Below are 20,890 nucleotides of genomic sequence, written 5' to 3' on the forward strand. Positions count from 1 at the left end.
CTGTTCCATAAATATGACTAAATATCTTTTAAATGTCAAAGTTGAGCCTGTTTCTCCAATGTTCTCTGGTATGGATCACATTAAAACTCTCCCCTATCTCCTTAAACCTTTGAACTCTAGTTTTAGAATCATCTATTGTGGAAAAAATTCTGTGAATATTTACTTTCTCCTTGCCCCTCATGATTTTTCAAACCGCCATAAGATCACTTCTCAGCTTCCTACACACTGGGTATAAAATCTCTTCTCATAAAGAAAAGTAAGGATCTTGAGCAATTGTCATGTGGATTCAATACTGAGCCATAAGGAAAGTGTAAGTTCTATTTTCAGTCAGCTGGCAATTCTCACTCCAACACACTCTATGTCAGGGGTGGCCAAACAGCAGCTTGCAAGCCACATGCAACTCTTTGTCATATGATGTTCGGGTTGGGGAAATATATTGGGCAAGACAGGAATCTTACAAGCTGGTGCTCTCAATGGTAGTTTTAGTGGGCATGGCTTGCAATTGAAAATATTTGGTATTTTTACTATAGAAACTTGCATAATAATTGATACCATGTAAAAGTTGATTCCCCCTATTTTTGGCCTTGGCTGTCCACCCATCTGAATCCCAACACCCTGACCATCATCTCTCACCCATACCCTGGCCGACCACCTTCCAGAGCTCCTGATGACTCGATCACGGACTCTCACTTAGGCCTACCCATCCAAGAACCGAACACCTCAGCTGCCCTCCCATCCGAGCTCCTGATATCTCGGCTGCCCTCCCATCCATTCTCCCGACATCCTGACCATGAATCCTTGATCAGTCTGCCCTCCCATCCAAAATTCCAACATCCCAACTCTGGTCTCTTGATTAGGCCCCAACTACCCACCCATCCAAGCTCCTGACACCTTGAACTCGGACTTACCATCTGGTCTGGGTGTCCACCAGCCCATCCGAGCTCTTGACGCCCCAGCCGTGAACTCTTGCCTAAGCCTCTCCCGCCTGCTTATCTAAGCGCCCGACATCCTGAACGACATGTACTTACCATGGTCAATCCCCTAAATTTAACCCCAAAAATTGGTCCACAAAATTCAACTATTACACGAGTATATATGGTATATATGTATTAAAACTAATACAAATTTGCAGTTAAAAAGCTACATACATGAATATATTATTACGTAGATGTACTTTATTTATATATCATTGTTGTATCAAAATGTCCAGGTTAGAGTAAAGGCATGGATATAATTTTTAATCATGCCTTGCAGCTGTCAAACATCTGATGTTTATGGTATGTGGCTCTTGAGTTAAGCAAGTTGGCCACCCCTGCCCTCTGTAATACTGTTACCATGAGAACCCAAGGACAACTTAGCAAACATAGTTTGTGGTTACTCCTTCTCAAAGCCACCCACAGCTTTGTCTGCTCCCAAGTATAAGCTTACCTCTATGAATTTTGACCTTGTTTTGAGAATCAACTTGAAATTTTGCTTTGAAGGGTCTGAGGAAGTTTGTTTTTAGACTTTTGGCAAAATGTTGCTTTTGCTTTCATTCCTGCCCCAAGATTACCAGGCTCACCCTGATCACTTTTTTTTCAGATGCCCTCGCTTCATACAAGTACACGTTCAACTTTGGAAAGGGAATCCAGCATCACATCACACCATCACATTCATTTGATCCTACTTACTTACCAAAGGGAATTTGAATTTGTTCAGAAATGTCTGCAAGGCTGATAAAGATGTTCACATTTCTCTGCAGCAGATGTAATATCCCTTAAACTCAAGAATATCCTTCCAAATTTCACTGCCTCCTTCCCTCACCACTACTCCTATCCAACACCCCCCACCCCCCCACTTTCTTTCTATGTTGTGAAAAACCTACCTGCTTGATTGACAAATGTTGACAGATAATCTTCGACTGAAGTGCCTTAAAGGTGATATCCAAATCCAAGTTGCTTTTGTGTCACTGCTCACCATGTCTAATATCATCTGCAGTTTTCACGAAGAGTTTGCCATTTGATTAAGAAACATTGTAACTGTTCAGCTGTGATCTGGTGCAAGAACAAAAAATGCTTCTTACATTATTTCTGTTATTTCCATTATCTGAAATCCATGTTATCGGAGAAGAAGAAGAATTCAAAATATGAACTTGTCTTTATATTGCTTCCAATCATTTCTTTCATATTCTGCAAAGCACTTTCATCTGATCCAATTGCTTCTTATTTGAAAATGATTTGACCTTTGCAGTACAGTGATGCTTCATAGACTCAGGTTTGATCGTTGTGTCCAGGATAGTTCCTCATGGAGCGTACACATTCTTCCTATGACCACACTGGTTTCCTATGAATGCTTCAGTTGTGTCCGCCCCCACCACCCCCAAACTGCAGGTTAGGAAGTCAGAATCAGGATTTATTGTCTTGAACAAGTCATGAAATTCGGTGTTTGGCGGCAGCATCATGGAGAAAACATATATATTATAATCATCTTCTGACAATACTATAAAGAATAATAACAATAAGAAGACACAAAAAGTCAGGCAGTGTCTTTGGTTCATTAGTTATTCATGAATCTGATGATAGCGGGGAACAAGCTGTCCTTGTACCACTGAGTACTCGTCTTTATACTCTTGTACATTTTTCCCGATGATAGCAGAGTGAAGAGGGTGTAGCCTGGGTGGAGGGGGACCTTGAGGATAGAGGTTGCTTTCTTAAGACATTGCCTCATGTAAATATCCTCAATAGAGTGAAGTCTGCGTGCCTGTGATGTCGCAGGCCGAGTTAACAACTCTCTGAGGTTTATTCTTGTCATGAGAGTTGGCGCCTCCATACCAGGCAGTGATGCAACCAGCCAGAATACTCTCCACGGTACACCTGCATAGGTTTACGAGAGTCTTTGGTGCCGAATCCCCTCAGACACATCGCAGAGTATAGTCACTGGCAAGCCTTCTTCGTGTTTTCATCAACGTGGAGAGTTCAGGACAGATCCTTGGAGATGTTGACACCCAGGCATATGAAGTTCTCGATCCTATCCACTTTTTCGTGTTTCCCTGACTTTCTTCTGAAGACAACAATTATCTCCTTAGTTTTGATGATGTTGAGTGCAAGTTTGTTGTTGTTACACCATTCAACATGCTGATCTGTCTCCCTCCTGTATGCTTCTGTCATGCCAACAATCTTGCGCTCAACGTTAGCAAAATCAAGGAGATGATTGTGGACTTCAGGAGGAAGTCAGGGGAACATGACCCAGTCCTCATTGAGGGCTCAGTAGTGGAGAGGGTCAAGAACTTCAAATTCCTAGATGTTAACATCTCTGGGGATCAGAGATAGGGAGGGTGAGGAAATTTAGGTTCTTGGGATTCACTATCTTGGAGGATCTTTCCTGGGCCCTACACACCATTGGCATCGTGAAGAAAGCACATCAGCACCTCAGCTTCCTCAGGAGTTTGAAGTGGTTTGGTATGACACCAGAAACCCTGGCAAATTTCTATAGAGGTGTGGTGGAAAGTGTGCTGACTGGCTGCATCATGGTCTGGTCTGGGGACACCAATATCACTGAACATAAAGCCCTCCAAAAGGTAGTGGACACACCCCAGGACATCACAGGCAAAACCCTCCCCACTATTGAACACTACTGTTGGAGAACCACATCACCCAGCACATGCTCTGTTCTCACTGATGACATCAGGAAAGAGGTATGGTGTCACAAGACTTGCATGACCAGGTTCAGAAACAGCTGCTACCCCTCCACCATCAGACTCCTCAACAACAAACTCAATCAGAGACTCATTTAAGGACTCTTATTTGTGCACTTTATTGATTTTATTTGTTCTCTATGTGTTGCACAGTTTGTTTATGTTCATTATCTGTTTACAGTTCATTCATTAACATGTTTATGCACTACCAATTAGTAGTAATTCTGCCACACCCGCAGGAGAAAGGAATCTTAAGGTTGTATGTGATGTCATGTATGTACTCAGACAATAAACATGAAATCTGTCCTGGAGCCTCCATGTTGATGCAATCACGAAGAAGGCTCGCCAACGGTTATACTTTGTGAAGTGTTTGAGGAGATTCAATATGTCACTGAAATCTCTTGAAAACTTCTACAGGTGTACCGTGGAGAGCATTCTAGCTGGAATGAATTCAAGTATTTGAGAGTAGAAGGCAGAGAGCATGTATAATGAGGAAAGGCTGGGAAAGATTAGAACGGGATCAGTAGGGATGAAGGATGACAGACATATGGGAAGGCAGAACCAGTTCATTGGCAGATGCCAGACAAAGGAAGAGAAGGGCAAGAGGAAACAAAAAGGGATCAGTTGGAAGAAGACAAGTTATACTAGGTGGGGTTGGAGATGGGGGTGATGAGTGGAAACAAAGGCTGCTGGTACTATAATTAGTAGAGAAGGTGATAATGTGAAATGATGGACGTTGGAATTGATGGAACTGAAAAGAATGGGGAGAGTGGGTGAATGAGGATATAGCAAAAGGGGGAGGGGGATAAGAACAGAAATAAGGAGGGGGATGGAAGGAAAGAAGAACATCTGGAGATAGGTATGTTATGGATCATGCCATCAGGCTGTACACTTGCCCAGGTGGAATATGAGACATTGTTCTGCAGTTTACTGTGCGCCTCAGTCTGGCAATGTAGAAGGACAAGGATGAACAGTTTGGTGTGAGAATTGGTTGGCGGAGTGGTGTTGAAGTCTCATGCAACCGGGAGTTCAGGATGGTCATTGTGAATTGAGTGCAGATGCTCTGCAAAGCGGTCCCTACATCTGTAGCTGATCTCAATGGTGTGAAGGCGGCTTTGTCAAGAGAGCCAAATGCAGTGGATAAGGTTGGAGGAGGTGCTCGTGAATCTTTGCCTCGCATAGGTGCTTGGATGGCAATGAGGGAGGGGATGAATGAACAAGTGTTACACCTGAAGTTTCAGTGGAAAGCACAGGGGGTCAATGAGAAATGGGTAGGGATGGGTAGGAGTCATGGAGGGAAAGATCCCCACAGAAGGAAGAAAATGATGGGAAGGGGTCGATGTGTCTGGTGGTAGAGTGTAGGTGAAACTGGTGAAATGACTAGTGATGTGCTGAATACAGAGGCAAGTGGGATGAAAGGCGAAATCAATGGAAACCTGTTCTGCTTGGAGGGAGTGGCTGCTGAGAGTGGAAGTCTGAGAAACAGAAGAAACGCAGCACTTGGTTCTAGTGGAGGGCAAGCTGAATTCTCTTAAAAAGGGTATTTCAGAGTTCTGGAGTGGAGGCCCTTACCTTGAGAGCAGATGTGGCATAGTGGATAAAGCAAATGGAACAAAGTCTCCTCACAGGAGACAGACTGGGAGGAGGTGTGGGTTATGTAGCTGTGGGAGACGATGGGTTTGTGATCATTGTTAACTCGTCTCTTGAGATGGAGAGAGTGGAATCTAGAACAGGAAGAGAAGTGTTAGAAACTGCCCAAGTAAATGCACATAAGATTTCACAGTTCTTTCCCTCCAAGACTCCTTTGTCCGCTCATCCATCCCTACCCATTTCTCATTGACCCCTTGTACTTTCCCCTGAAACTGCAGGTATAACACTTGCTCATTCACCCCCTCCCTCACTGCCATCCAAGCACCCATGCGAGGCAAAGATTCACGGGCACCTCCTCCAAGCTCATCCACTGCATTTGGCACTCTTGACAAAGCCACCTTCACACAATTGAGATCAGCTGCAGATGTAGGGACCGCTTTGCAGAGCATCTGCACTCTATTCACAATGACCATCCTGAACTCCCGGTTGCATTAGAAACTGCCCAAGTAAATGCACATAAAAATATATGCATATTTTGCTGAATCTCTCTTTGGGTGATAATTTTTCCACTTGATGAATCGATCCAGTGAACCATTGCTGCAACTCCTTTGAGGCAACCAGTTTCTTCCTTGGGTAAGGGGAGCAAACCTGCATGCTGTTTGTAAGATGTGGTCACGAGAATCCTCTACAACTCATCACGGTTTCTTTGCATTCCAACTCTATTGCAAATAAATGACTTTAATGGCTTAACAAAAAGGCTAAATCTTAATATTTTCCAATGCGTACTAACTTTTTGTGATTTGTTTACAAAGTTCCTCTTTACACCAAAGTTTCGCTCTCCTTTTAAAATACATTTGACGTTTTATTCACATGTACTATTACTTCTCTTTCATTACACTGGTGTATAATTCTGGCAGCTCTATTACATAATTTGCATAGTTTAATTTCCTGCTTGGATTAGTCATGTAGACCGAAAGGTTAATTCAAAAAGCAATATGCAGAACATCTCCAGCGGGTTCATCTATATCAGTAGTTCTCCACCATTTTCTTTCCATTCACATACCACTTTAAGTAATCCCTATGCCATTGGTGCTCTGTGATTAGTAAGGGATTGCTTAAGGTGGGATGTGAGTGGGAAGAGAAGGTTGAGAATCTCTGCTCGAGACCCAATTGTTACTGAAATATTTTGCTTGAGAAAAATTGTTATTGGTCCATTTCCTTTGGAGTTATGAAACCGAGCATATAACGAGTCAATTAGGTATGATTTTAAAAAGTGGTTTTCAAACCTTTTCTTTCCACCCACATACCACCTAAACCAATCCCTTACTAATCACAGAGCACCAATGGCATCAGGATTACTTAAAGTGGTATGTGAGTGGAAAGAATAAGGTTGACAACCACTGATCTATATCTTCCTTCTTCATAAGGTCAGAAGTGGGAAAAATGGCAGCGCTACTGCTGGTGTGGCGAGCAGAGAGAACAACACTGCTGTGAAGGGTTCAACCACCCAATTCTAATGCTGGAAGCTTCATATAGGCTTTAAACAGCCTGCAAAAGGAGCTGACAGTGTTTGTAAGTAAAATCCTGCGACCGCAGAGGCCTGTGCCCCGGATGATGGTGCCTGTTCTTGGCAGCGGCCGCAAGAGGTTGCAGTTTTTGTGGGAGCAGCAGATCAGTGCAGGGCACCAGAAATGGGAAGAACATCCCCCGTGGAGAAGGAGAAGCAGAGAATATAACTCTACAGGACCATGCCCAAGGCAGCAAACCATCAAGGGGCTCAGTGGCTGAGCGATCCACACCAGCTGCTGAAGACCAGCTCATGGGAACCAGGTATCAGAACCAGTATTTGAGTAACTGCTGAGGGCAAGAAGGACTTCTGAAGGGTCTCAGGCACTGAAGGCTTCCTGGTCATGTCAAAATGTTGAACCTGGAGCTCAGATCGCCGATGGATTGAATGGGAGTCTGTGCGGCTACAGTGACTGTGGGAGTGCTGGACTCTGAAGGGACTCTCTCTTTTGCTTATTTTTCTCTCTTGTCGTAAGCGAAGCTGGCTGACATCAATGGCAACTCTGTCTGCCTTACAGCAGGCAGAAAGCAATTTCGTGTAATATGACATGTTCTGCACTATTACATGACAATAAAAGAATCTTGATTTAGAACCGATTACAGAATGTTGACTTTCATTTGCAGATCCTTGGTAAATGAAACAACCCGTGTGTGTCTGGAGCAAGGCCCAGCCAAGGTGCCAATGTGAGCATGGCAGTGACAAATAGCATTCATTCATGATGCCAGGCAATAGCCATCATCACCAGGAGAAAGACCAGCTACCTACTCTTGACATTGAATGACATTAAACACCATCCTCCACCCCTGAAATTCCTCACCATCAACATTCAGGGGTGGTGGTGGGGAGGGTGGCATTGACCAGAAACTCACCTGGACCAACTCCACAAATCTTGTGGCTACAAGTTCAGGTAAAAGACTGGGAACAATTTGCCTTCTGAGATCCAAAGTTTCTCAGTTGGAATCATAGTAGAAAACATTCCACTCAGCTGCACTGGAAGGTTAACAGCAGGAAAACAAGGCACCTGCTTGACTTGCATTCCACCCAATTTCCTGCAGTAACTCATCAAGGCTACTGTGACAGCATCACCCAAACCCATGAGCTCTGCCCTTCAGGACAGAGTAGCAGGTGCTTGAGAAAATCACCACCTCCAGGCTATCTCCAACTCACATCCCATGCTGTTCCTGCATCATCACTGGCTATAAATCCTGGAATTTGAACAACCTTGCTGGTATTCAGTTTCTTGGCTTCTGCACGCTGATCATGTGGGCTGGTAAAATTATGTATTGTGGAGGCATTAACTTTAATCGGGAAGGAAATGTTCACAGTGAAGCTGTAAAGAGATGTTTCCATTTTTATTTATAACATTCTAATCTGCAAGGAGGATTTTTAGCCCTGATATCAATCAGTTGTCTGCAGAGGGATTTATACACTGTGGTACTCACCTGGTTTTATTTAACATGATGCTGAATATCATGTAATTGATTTGGGGCAGGGGAGGTGGGGAAGGGATGCTCACAATAGCCCCTGTTCTCCCTGCAGGTACTGTTCACCCTTGCCAAGCACTGTATTTCAATTCCTTCAGTTCTATGAAGGTCTGCCAAATGCAACAAAAGCAATGCAAACTGAGAAATTTGGGAGCATCATTATTCTAAATAATCTTGAGAAATGGGTTTAGTACATTGGAGTTGCATGTCTCCTATGGGATTCATCTGTACACACAGATGCTATATAATCCAATATTTTGCCATATGTTCTGTCATATTGCATCATATACTCCATGTATAATAGCCACCAGTATGATTGTGGCACTATTAAGCTTGCCAGAAAAGCTGCTCAACTCCTGCTTGCAGATTCAAGTTCCCTTGTTCTTTGCCCCACATTCAATAAAATATTCAAGCCCTCGCCCTCCTTAAACTCCTGATGATGTCCAGGGTTGGACTTGCTGAAGCATTGAAACTGTCCTGGGGATTCCCAGGAGCAGCTTGCAGCCCAACCTCTGAGAACACCTAGTATTCCAAGTAAATTTTAATTTATTTTCACTCTCTTGATCCCCTTGCCCCACGGAGATATTGCACAGTGCAGGTTATGAACTGGTACCTTTGCTGATTTAATGGAGTATTGACAAATATGTGCAGGCTATGTTCAGAAATAACCTTAGAAGACAAAATTCTGACTTCATTGTAAATTAAATCAAAACCAAAATAACAAAGAAACTTGATATGAGCATGTAATGAAGAATAATGTGGCTATTCAAAATTAGACTGCTATTTCCAGAGAAGTGTATAACAATCCATTCAATACTTTAAAAAGATCATTTGGATGGCTTTTTTTTCTTGAATAGCACAGAACAGCCCACAGTGTTGAGCTGACTGACAGTCAACAAACTAAACCTTCCCTACCTCACATCCATAACCCTCATTTTCTTTTGTATCCACGTGCCTATCTGAGTCTTTTAAATGTTCATATTGTTCCAGCCTCCACCACCACTCCTGGCAATGCATTTCAAGCACTCACTACTCTGTGTGTGTGTGTGTAAAAAAAAACATTAGGCCAACATCTCCCCTAAATTTTCCTCCCCTCACCATGTACAGATGTCCTCTGGTATTTGCTACACTCACCCTGGGAAAATGATGCTTGCTGGCCACCCAAGCCATGTCTTTCATAATCTTGTAGACATCTATTAAGTCAGCTCTCATTCTTCTTCACTCCAAAGCTCTATTAACCTTGCCTCATAAAACATGTTCTCCAATTCAGGCGACATCCCGCACCCTCTCCTAAGCTTTCACGTACATCCTGAAATGAGGCAATCAGAACTGAATGCAATATTCCAAATACATGTAAATTTCTTGCAAGAAATGCACATGGAGTAAATATTCGATTTAATGGGAATGTTAAAGAATTTAACTTTGGACTTTTGTACAACACATGTAAGAATGAGCATTGCCATTGCACGTCTATCCACTGGGAATTATTTCAAAGTGGTTTGAATCAAAGTTAGATTCAATATCAATGTTGCAAGTTTAAAACCATAAAACACTGCAGCACAGAAACAGGCTCCTTCAGCCCTTCTCGTTTGTGCCAAGCCATTTTATTTTCCTTGTCTCACTGACCTACACCCAGTTCTTAGCCCTCCATAACTCTCCCATTCATGTACCTGTCCAAAAATTGAGCCCACATTCACCACTGCAGCAAGCAGCTTGTTCCACTCTCCTACCACTCTCTGCGTGAAGTTCCCCCTAAGCTTATCCTTTTTGACTCTTAACCCATGTCCTCTTATTTGTATCTTACCTACCCTCAGTAGAAAAAAGCCTATCTATATTTACTCTGTCTATCCCCTTCATAATTTTAAATAACTCAATCAAATCTCCCCACATTCTTCTACACTCCAGGAAGTAAAGTCCTAAACTGTTTAACCTTTCCCTGTAACTCAGTTCTTGAAGTCCAAGCAACATCCTAGTAAATCTTCTCTGCGCTCTTTCTGTCTTATTGATATCTTTTCTGTAGTTGGGTGACCAAAGCTGCACACTATGCTCCAGATTTGGCCTCACTAATGTCTTATACAACTATACCATAACATCCCAGCTCTTAGACTTAATACTTGATTTATGAAGGCTAAAATGCCAAAAACTTTCTTTCCAAATTAGCCACCTGTGATGCCACTTTCAGGCAATTATGTATCTGTATTCCCAGATCCCTCTGTTCTACTGCACTCCTCAGTTCCCTACCTTTCACTGTGTACATCCTTTCTTGGTTTGTCCTTCCAAAATGCAACACCTCACACTTGTCTGCATTAAATTCCATCTGCCATTTGTCAGCCCATTTTTCCAGCTGGTCCAGATCCCTCTGCAAGCTTTGAAACCCAACTTTTCTGTCCACAACTCCTCCAATCTTAGTGTCATCTGCAAACTTGCTCATCCAATTTACCACATTATCATCCAGATCATTGATATAGATGACAAACAACAAAGGTCACAACAGTAATCCCTGAGGCCCACCACTAGTCACCGTCTTCCAGTCTGAGAAGCAATCATCCACCATTAATCTCTGGCTTCTCCCGACTAGATATTGTCGAATCCAGTTCACTGCTTCACCATGAACTCCTAGCGTCTGAACATTTTTGACTAATTTCCCATGTGGGACCTTGTCAAAAGCCTTACTAAAGTCCATGTAGACAACATTCGCAGCCTTTCCTTTGTCAATTTTCCTGGTTACCTCCTCAAAAAACTCTGAGAGGTTAAACATGACTTACCACACACAAAGCCAAGTTGACTATCTATCCCTAATAATTTTCTGGCTATCCAAATAATTGTATATCTGATCTTTTAAAATACCTTCTGATAATTTACCTACTATTGATGTCAGGTTCACTGGCCTATAATTTCCACGGCTACTTGGAGATTTTTGTAAACAAAGAGAACGATGCGAGATACCCTTTAATCCTGTGACATCACACCTGTGGCTCAGGACATTTAAAATATTTCTGCCAGAGGCCCTGAAATTTCTACACTAGCCTCCCTCAAGGTCTAAGGGAATATCTTGTCAGGCCCTCAGGACTTATCTATCCTCATTTGCTTTAAGACAGCAAGCACCTCCTCCTCTTTAATCTGTATAGGTTTCATGACCTCACTGTTTGTTTTTCTTATTTCCCACTACTCTGTGCCTGTTTCCTGAGTGAATAGAGTTTTAAAAAAAAAATATCCCCCATCTCTTTTGGCTCCATACAAACTAACCACTGTGGTCTGTCCTTTACTATCCTTTTGCTCTTGATATACCTGAAGAAACTCTTAAGATTTTCCTTCACATTGTCTGGCAAAGCAACCTCATGTCTTCTTTTAGCCTTCCTGATTTCTTTCTTGAGGTATTTTTTGCCTTTTTTATACTCCTCATTTGCTCGATGTTGCCTATACCTGCTATGTACTTCTCTTTCTTCTGAACTAGATCCCCAAAATCCCTTCAAAACCAAGGTTCCCTGTGACTGCTAACCTTGCCTTTAATCCTGACAGGAATATATAAACTCTGTACTCTCAAAATTTCACCTTTGAAAGTCCTCCACTGATCTCACATGTCCTTGCCTGAAAACAACTTATCCAAATCCACACATTCTAGATCCTTTCTCATTTCCTCAAAATTGGCCTTTCTCCAGTTTAGAATCTCAACCCTATCCTTCTCCATAATTATCTTGAAACGAATGGTATTATGATCACTGGATCCAAAACATTCCCCGACACACTCTTCTGTCACTTGTCCTGTCTCATTCCCTTATAGGAGATCCAGTATTGCATTCTTTCTACATATTGATTGAGAAAAATTTCTTGAACACATTTGACAAACTCCAAGACATCCAGCCTTTTTCATTATGCGAGTCCCAGCCAATATGTGAAAAATTAAAATCTCCTACTATTACAACCTTATGTTTTCTGCAGCTGTCTGCTATCTCTCTACAGATTTGCTCCTCCAATTCTTGTTGACTATTGGGTGGTTTATAATGCAACCCCATGAGTGTGGTTGTACCTTTCCCGTTCCTCGGTTCCACCCATATAACCTCAGTAGATGAGCCCTCTGGTCTGTCCTGACTTTGCATAGCTGTGATATTTTCCCTAACGAGCAATGCCACTCCTCTCCCTTTCATCCCCCTCTCCCCACCCCATTCTATCGCATCTAAAGCAATGGAAGCCCAATACACTGAGCTGCCAATCCTGTCCCTCCTGCAAGCTGTTTCACTAATGAGCACAATGTCATAATTCCACATGCCAATTCATGCTCTAGCTCATCTGCTTTTCCCCCAATACTCCTTTCATTGAAATAGATGCTCTTTGGAACATTTCTAACACGTACAACCCATAGACTTCTAACAATGCATGTAATTTTCACATCATCTTTTCCCTCCTTCACTCCTCTCTTTGCTCTTGTACTCTGATCCCCATCCCCCTGCAAATCTAGTTTAAACCCACTGGAGCAGCACTGGAAAACCTTAACGGGAATAATATTAGTCCCTCTCCTTTTCAGATGTAAACTGTACCGTTGGAACAGGTCCCACCTTCCCTGGAAGAGAGCCCAATGATCAGAAACCTGAAGCCCTCCCTCCTCCACCATGTCTTTAGCCTCGTATTAAACTGCATTATCCTCCTATTTCTAACCTCACTAGCACATGGCACAAATAGATATCCTGAGATCATTACCCTAGAGATCCTGTCCTTCAATCTAGCACTTAACTCCCTGAATTCTCCTTGCAGGACTTCCTCATCTTTCCTACTCTATAAGGACCATGACATCTGGCTGCTCACCCTCCCTCCTGAGAATGCCATGAACTCGATCTGCGATTTCTCAGACCCTGGCACCAAGGAAGCAACAAACCACCCAGGATACTCGATCTCTTCCGCAGAACCTCTTTTCTGTCCCCTGAACTATGGAATCCCCTATCACTACACCTCGCCTCTTCTCCTCTCTTCCCTTCATAGCCACAGGACCAGACTCTGTAAGAGATCTGATCGCCGTTTGTGGGTTTTAGTCCCGCAGATGAGGAGGCTGACACTCCTGGTCAGTATGGTGTTAATATTGCACTGCAGAGACTTTTGTTCCCTTGGGTAGATGTCAATTATCCTGTGGAAACATTTTGAATAACAGTAAGGGAGTTACTCCAATACCCTGACTGATTCATATCTCACATAAAACATTGCTAAAACAGATTGCCTGAAAATTCACCCCATATCAGATGGTCACATTGTATTCTCACTCTGAAATTGTTTTAATTGGAGGAAAAATAAAACATGCTGATGTGGCATTATTTAATATTAAAATGGAGGATATATTATTAAGCATGCTCTTGTTTGTCAGAGCTTGTAGCCCCATTTTTTACATTACAGCAGTGTCAACACCAAAAAATATTTCATGCATGTGAAGTGACTGGGACATAAAAGGTGCCATAAAAATATAAATTCAAATCACTTTTCTTTCAGTGGCTTTATTTGTCTGGCGAAATTAAGGTGAAAGAGTTTGCATTCAATGTGCCACCCAATAAACCAAACTTCATCACATGTCCAATGTAGCCACTGCCTCAGCTAATGCAGACTGCTGCTGCTCGGATTGCGGGGTCTCTTTGGCCTTGGACATCTTCAGTCCTGGTCCATGCATAGGTTTGTCAGTTTTCAACAGATGGCATAGGCATGGAAGAGTTCAACAGTCAACCTGATCGTTGTTCCTCCTTCATCCAATATAAACCATATTTGTATTTCTAAGGTCTTCAAACTTGCAATGCTTCAAATTAGCAGTGTTCTTTCGAAGAATCATTTCAATGGGGCAGCCTTGTTATGAGTGTTAAGGGTAGGAGCATGAAACATCCAATTGTTAAGTTCCTAGATGTATGTGTTGATATGTATATTCTGTGCTGTGTACGAGTGGCTGGCCTGCTCCACTGATGACTCGCTCCCTAGTGACCCCTCCCCTTGTGACCTGGCCATAAAGGTCAACCTCCCTTCCCCTGTCCTCCATTCGAGCACATGGAGTCGGGCCAGCTACAATCTAATGTGTATTAAAGCCTCACTCAGTCTTTGGCGTTATTGATAGAGCGTATCAATGTAGAAGAATAGGATGCTAACTTGGTTGGCATGGATAAGTTGGGGCGAAGTGCTTGTTCTATATTTGATTTTTTTTAAAAACTCCATCAATATCTATAGCTGGAGATCAAATATCCATGCAAACTTGAAATAATGGTAAAGAGGCTTTGTGCATTGAACTAACTAACCCAGGAAGTTGCTACTGTTCAAGTTCAAGCTTATTTATCATTCGATTGTACCAGTACAACCCAACGAAACATCATTTTCTGGTCCACAGTGCAGAACAGTGTGAACATTCATGTAGATGCACAATACGTATACACTGTACATCTATATACATTAAAATAAATATAATTAGTAAACAGTAGCATCTCGGAGAGTTGTCTGTCATTCACCAGACTCACTGCCCATGGGAATTGAATCCTAATTTTAAAGTACATTTTTAGGATTCTTAGCATTTTTTTTCCTGTATTGGTGTTTTGCATGATTCCTAGTAAATTCTTTCTTTCTTTTTCAATCTTATTATTATTATTATAATTTATAAACACATACAGTTCAAAGAGATATTAAAAAATACATAGTAAGTAATGAATTAATACAGAGATATTAAACAATAATATTACAGAATAAAAATATATCATTAAAAAAAAATTTGATCAGTTTAGGGTGTGAACTATCTCTAAAAAAAAGATATAATTAATAACAATATATGAAAAAAGAGAGAAATTCCTAGTAAATTCTTATGTGGAAATTAAAATAAAATATATTTATAGCTATGTGCACTCCTCATTTAACTCCCCACACAAGAAATTGAGAGGCTTTAAACTGATTTCTCTCTCAAATGATCTGTACGTGATTGCATGTTGTAGTATAATGCCTGGTTGCCTGATGTGTTTTGGTTACTTGTAGAGCACAATAAGATGCCACCTTTTTCATGTTTTTGAATAACTTTTTCTTTTCTATATTGCAGGCAGCGTCTTCAGCATTGAGCAGCCTAGGTCATGTATACACAGCCATTGGAGACTACCCAAATTCACTGGCCAGTCACAAACAATGTGTTCTTCTAGCTAAACAATCCAAAGACAAACTCTCAGAAGCCAGAGAACTGGGCAATATGGGAGCTGTTTATATAGCAATGGGCGACTTTGAAAATGCAGTACAGTGCCATGAGCAGCATCTCAGAATTGCGAAGGACTTGGGCAACAAGCGAGAGGAAGCACGAGCCTACAGCAACCTTGGCAGTGCCTATCATTACCGGAGAAACTTTGACAAAGCAATGTCCTACCACAATCACGTGCTGGAGTTGGCACAGGAACTCGGCGAGAAAGCCATTGAGATGAGAGCTTATGCTGGATTGGGTCATGCAGCACGCTGCATGCAAGATTTGGAGAGAGCAAAGCAGTATCATGAGAAGCAGTTGAGCATTGCAGAGAACCAGAAGGACCGTGCGGCAGAGGGAAGGGCTTCCTCTAATCTCGGTAAGAAAGAACCTCTTCATGGTGGGAATATGTGTCATTTATCACGTTGCCAACTACTTTGAGGATTATCAAAACATATCCAGATTTCAAGCAGGGTTTAAATGCCTAGTTTTCCATGTGGGCACTTTCCAATTGGATGGTATTAACATCACCTTCACCGGTTTCTGCTAGCCTACTCCCTGTACTCCCTGCACTTTTTCATCTAGCACTCTACTCACTTCCCTCTCCATTCACAGAACCACTCCCTCCCCCTGTTTGCTGCTGTGCCCTCCCTCTCTTATCCACCTACTACCTCTTGCCGGTAGGATTGTGCTCCTCCCCTGCCCCTCCACCCACAATTTTGTTCTGGCACCTGTCTACATTGTGCTCTTGATGAAGGGCTCAAGTCCAAAACTTGGTTATGTATCTTTATCTTTGCTATATAAAGTACAGTGTTTGGCCTCATGAGTTTTTCCAGCACTGTGTTTTTACTTTAAATGTTATGTGCATGTTTTGCAGACCTCAGTAAATCAAAGCAATGTAGTCAAATTTTGTCCCAACAGTTCTTATGAACTGCGTGTTTTAAGAAATGACAAAATATAAGCAGTTGTAGGTAATTGGCTCTTGATTCCTGTTCCATTATTCAATAAGATCATGTCTAATCACTGGTGCCACTTTCCTACACTAACCACATATCCCTGCATTTTCTTAATATCTAAAAATCCATCAATTTCTATGATGAATATGCTTGGTGCCAACATCCTTAGCCATCCTGGGTAACTGTGCTCTTGGTGAAGAAGCTTCCCATTGGTGCCTGGAATGGGCAAAACTTTATTTTCAGACAGTAATCCTTGGTACTATGACACCAGTTGGGGAACCGTCAGCTCCATTCCACTTTGTGTATATTTTAATGAGATTACCTCTCATTCTTTCTAACTCAGGAATGTACAGCCTTGTCTGCTTAATCTTTCCTCATGTGACACTAATCCAGGAATCAATCTGGCAAAGTTTCCCTGAACTCTCTATTGTACAAATATCCTTACACAGGTGAGAGAGACCAGACCTGTGAACAACATATCAGATGCATACTCATTAGTCTCAACTCTTGTTCTGAAATTTCTTTGCCATTAAAACCAATGTTAAGATTGGCTTCCAATTTTCTTGCTGAATGTGTAAATTTAACTTTCAGTAGTTAATGAACAAGGTCCCTTTAAACACCAACATCTTTCACTCTCTTATCATGTGAAAAATACTCTGCCTTTCTACTTTTTCCTTACAATGAGGTAGAGCATTGCAGTAATGAGGAGGATGTCCTGGAAGAAATGACACCATATGGGTATAAGCCCAAAGTGGGTATTGAGGATGAGATGAACCTTGATGTCCTAAAGGTGGCAGCAGAGTTGGATGGGGAGGTCCTTCCATTTCTCCGATCCAAGTTTTTCACTCATAGCATTTCTTTTGGACCTTTGTTTATTCTAGTCCAGTAGTCTACCATTGTTTGGGAATATTTGTTTCTGTCTTTTCTTGTGTATCTTTCCCCCATGAGTATTTACAGATTACCAAAAATTAATTTGAGGCTCCCTAAATATTACAACAAAATATTGATTACATTAGGATAGAGACATAGTTCTTTTGGGGTTTTTTTAATGACACAAATGTTGGAAGTAGAAAGGAGCAGAGGAGAGGTTGAGGCTTTTGCTCATTGATTGCTAAATGATGCTACCTATATTCCTCATGAGATACATGGAGGATGTGTCTTTGATGAAAGTGACCTGGTGTCATTTTCTGGAGTGGAATAATTAGATATTGAAAATATTTTTTTGTCACATTCTGCTCTGGAAATAAATATTTAGCTTGAACTTCTCAGTTTTGATATTTTTGTTGGAGTGAGAGTTACGTACAATGGAATGTCTGAACACGCTCTGTGAATGGCCAAACTTCCAGTCAGTTGTGCAAAATTTCAGGATTTATTCCCATGTGCACATTCTGGGAGTTGTTACTACGATTGCTTCAGCTGATAGCATGATATATTTCAAACAGTTTAAATGGATGATTTAAGCTTCTCACTGAATTGTTCACACCTCAGCCACCACCAGCATTTTGCGATGCAGATGTTTAATCTTTTTTTTAATCATTTCTGATAACTGTCACCAACTGTAGTAGAAGTTAGGAGGAGTCCATTCAGGTCCACTTCAAAAGGTTGTGATGGTATGAAGGGTTATGGACTTTAGAGGATCCAAGGGATGTCAATCATCGAAATGTCATCCATTTCAAGCTGCAGGTATGAGCATTATACAGATCAGACCAAGTGAAACACTGCCTGATTTAATCTTGACATTGCAGCACGCTAAAAAGTCCCTCTGGCTCAATTACGCCCACGCTGCCCAATTACACCCAATCAGCCTACCAGCACCGTACACTTTGGAGGGTGGGAGGAAACCAGAGCACTCAGAAAAACCTCATGAAGGTCACGGGGAGCACATATAAACTCCTTTTTGACAGTGCTGGATTCGAACCTGGGTCACTGGCACTGTAATAATGTTGAGTTAAACACTAAACTAACCATGCATCTTTGCTCACCACACAAAAGGTGCACCAATGGACATATTTTTGTTCTTAATTACAGCTATCTCCATAACCATGCCCATAACCACGTCAACTTTGTTGATCTTGTCCTCAAGTAACTTAATGCAGGAATCTTTCAGCTAAATGACTGAGCAAAATCTGCAATTCTTATTGAAGTTTTGCTGGCTGGTCCCACCTTTTTATTGAAGCTTTTTTTTGATCAGTTGCATTAAATTGGCTCTTTGTTGGGATTTATAACAGAGCATTTGCAAGTAAATTTCATTACATGAAACAAAAGGCAAGAAAATAAGAAATCTGGCAATCATAAATTACCTAGAAAATAGAAGAGCAACTTAAACAGAACTAATTTAGAATGAGCGATTGTTTTCTTCTTTTATCAAAGGATTTTCAACAAAATAGCTCAACTTTTTAGATATCACAGAAGGATGATGACATGACATCTGAATAAGATTTTAAATGAATAAGCATGCAAATGCTATATCCACATTATTAGATTTGGATTTTTTTTTTCTGGGTTCGAATTATATTACAAATACTTTTGTCTTCAAGGTCCATTCCCAAAGTGAACGTTTTGACAGTTGATTTTTCTGTCTGTGCAGTCTGACATATTGGAGTGGAATTATTTTGCTTGTGGGTAAGATTTATTACCACTGCATGATCAGCCTTAATGCCCAGTGGGGCATTTTTAAACATTTGACTTTTTCATTGTGATTTTGATGTGTTATTTTCTACCCTGCAGCCACAGAAATATGATTTTTTTTTTATGTTCTGGATGCCTATCTCACATGTGTGACTCTTACCTCTGTGATCAGCCCTGTTGTAGTTTTGTTTATAACCATGTGATGGACATTGAATTTTTATGCTTTAACTACTGGACAACATATCCATTTTCTAAATATTAATTCCATGTAACAGAAGTTCTGAAGTTGAGTCCCTTTTAGGTGGACAGAGTGAGAGAGGGAAGGAAAAATTTCTACATCTAGTACGATATATTTTCTTTGAGGTGAGTTGGACTTTGAATGCAAACAATGTTTCTTTGAGGACAAAGTGATCTTGGAAGATGGGAGTTTGAGAGTGGAGGAATTGTCCAGTAGGTGAAGTATAGAGGGGAGATTGGGCTAAAGAGGTGATTGGACGTAGATGACCTGGATTGTTATTGTGATGGTCGTAAAGGGGATGGTAGGCAAGGGATGAGCTATGGGAAAACTATAGGTTTGTACTCGAGTTCGTGACACATAGAGTGAAGAGGACTTCATTTTGCAATTTATCCCACCTAAAGGGATATGCGATTCTTTTCCTCCACTGTGTCCTGTCTTCTCATCCCCAAAAGGAAAGGACAAGTGTGAAAGACACAACATAAATGGTGTGAGGTGAGGCAGGAGTCAAGCTACAGAGAAGAGGAAAATACAGGAAAGGAGCATTAGAGCTAAGGTACAGACATCACAGACAGATGATGAGTGATGGATGACTGGATAGATTCTTGTTCTTGCCCTGTGCTATTGAGGGCAATTGATTACTCATTGTTTTAAAAGCAGTGAAATGAATGGCATTTTTTGCTTCAGATAATTAAGATGCTGCAGATTTCTGCAGTCTGAAAATAACTGGTACATCAAGAATTAAAAAAAAAGTAAATTAAAAAAGTGTCCATTCTGAACTGTTTTGATTTTGCACCTCCACTCTAGTTGAACTTCCACCAGTAATTTCTATACTAAAAGTATAGTTTTCTTAAGAACATCTCCTTCGTGTCACATGGAATTTTCCACATCGCTTTTTTTCAGTAAAGTTTTAAGATAAATTTAGGCAAAAGTTATGATGGCAGGTTTCCAAGGCCCTGCATGGAGGACTGGGTAACTGAGTCTGAACACTGGTGCCTTACAGCTAGCATTCATTACCTGCATCTGCTGACAAAGGGAAAATTATCTCTGAGAGAGCAGGCAACGGCAGATCCCAACTGCATCCCTGCGATCTGAATGCCTGACTAGCTGTTTCTCTGCATCATTTTCCAGAATTAATCCAGCAGAAGATGATATGCTTGTGCTATCACAAGAAAAGAGGTGCCATTTCAGAATAATGAGGAGCCAACATTCCCAAATTACCATCAGCTAGTAACATTGGCACCTTTCACTTTAGCAGTCGTTGGTACATATACCTATGAATAACCATGTGGATTTGTGTCTCAGGGAACTGGGAGGGGGGTGGGGGGAAATGTGGAATATGCCTTTCGCCATTAAGGCTACGAAAGGATAGGAATTAGAAGCACCTTTTAACAGTTAACAGTGACCTGAAATCTGGATACACCCTTTGTGACAGACAACACTTGCTACACTGACAGTCAATAAACTACAGCTTTATGCACATTGCATTAACTATTATGATATAACTACATTGGACCTCTCAGATTCTTTGTTCATGGTTCATAAAAAATGGTGCCAGAATATGCTACATTATTTGTATTTTTACACCA

At 41.3% G+C, this 20,890-nt stretch overlaps 1 protein-coding gene across 7 annotated transcripts in view; it reads left to right on the top strand.

The window, feature by feature from the left end:
• ttc28 (tetratricopeptide repeat domain 28) overlaps window positions 1-20,890 on the top strand; it is a 1,007,267-nt gene that overhangs the window by 608,631 nt on the left and 377,746 nt on the right. For all 7 annotated transcript variants that reach the window (XR_011356152.1, XR_011356153.1, XR_011356154.1 and 4 more), the window contains exon 6: window positions 15,354-15,861. Coding sequence is in view for 1 of the 7 variants with exons in the window: in XM_069932874.1 (XP_069788975.1) it covers window positions 15,354-15,861 (508 nt within the window). In the remaining 6 variants the exon portion in view is untranslated. The remainder of the gene's footprint in view (window positions 1-15,353; window positions 15,862-20,890) is intronic.

Source organism: Narcine bancroftii, chromosome 4 (assembly GCF_036971445.1).
Source record: "Narcine bancroftii isolate sNarBan1 chromosome 4, sNarBan1.hap1, whole genome shotgun sequence".
Taxonomy (NCBI): domain Eukaryota; kingdom Metazoa; phylum Chordata; class Chondrichthyes; order Torpediniformes; family Narcinidae; genus Narcine; species Narcine bancroftii.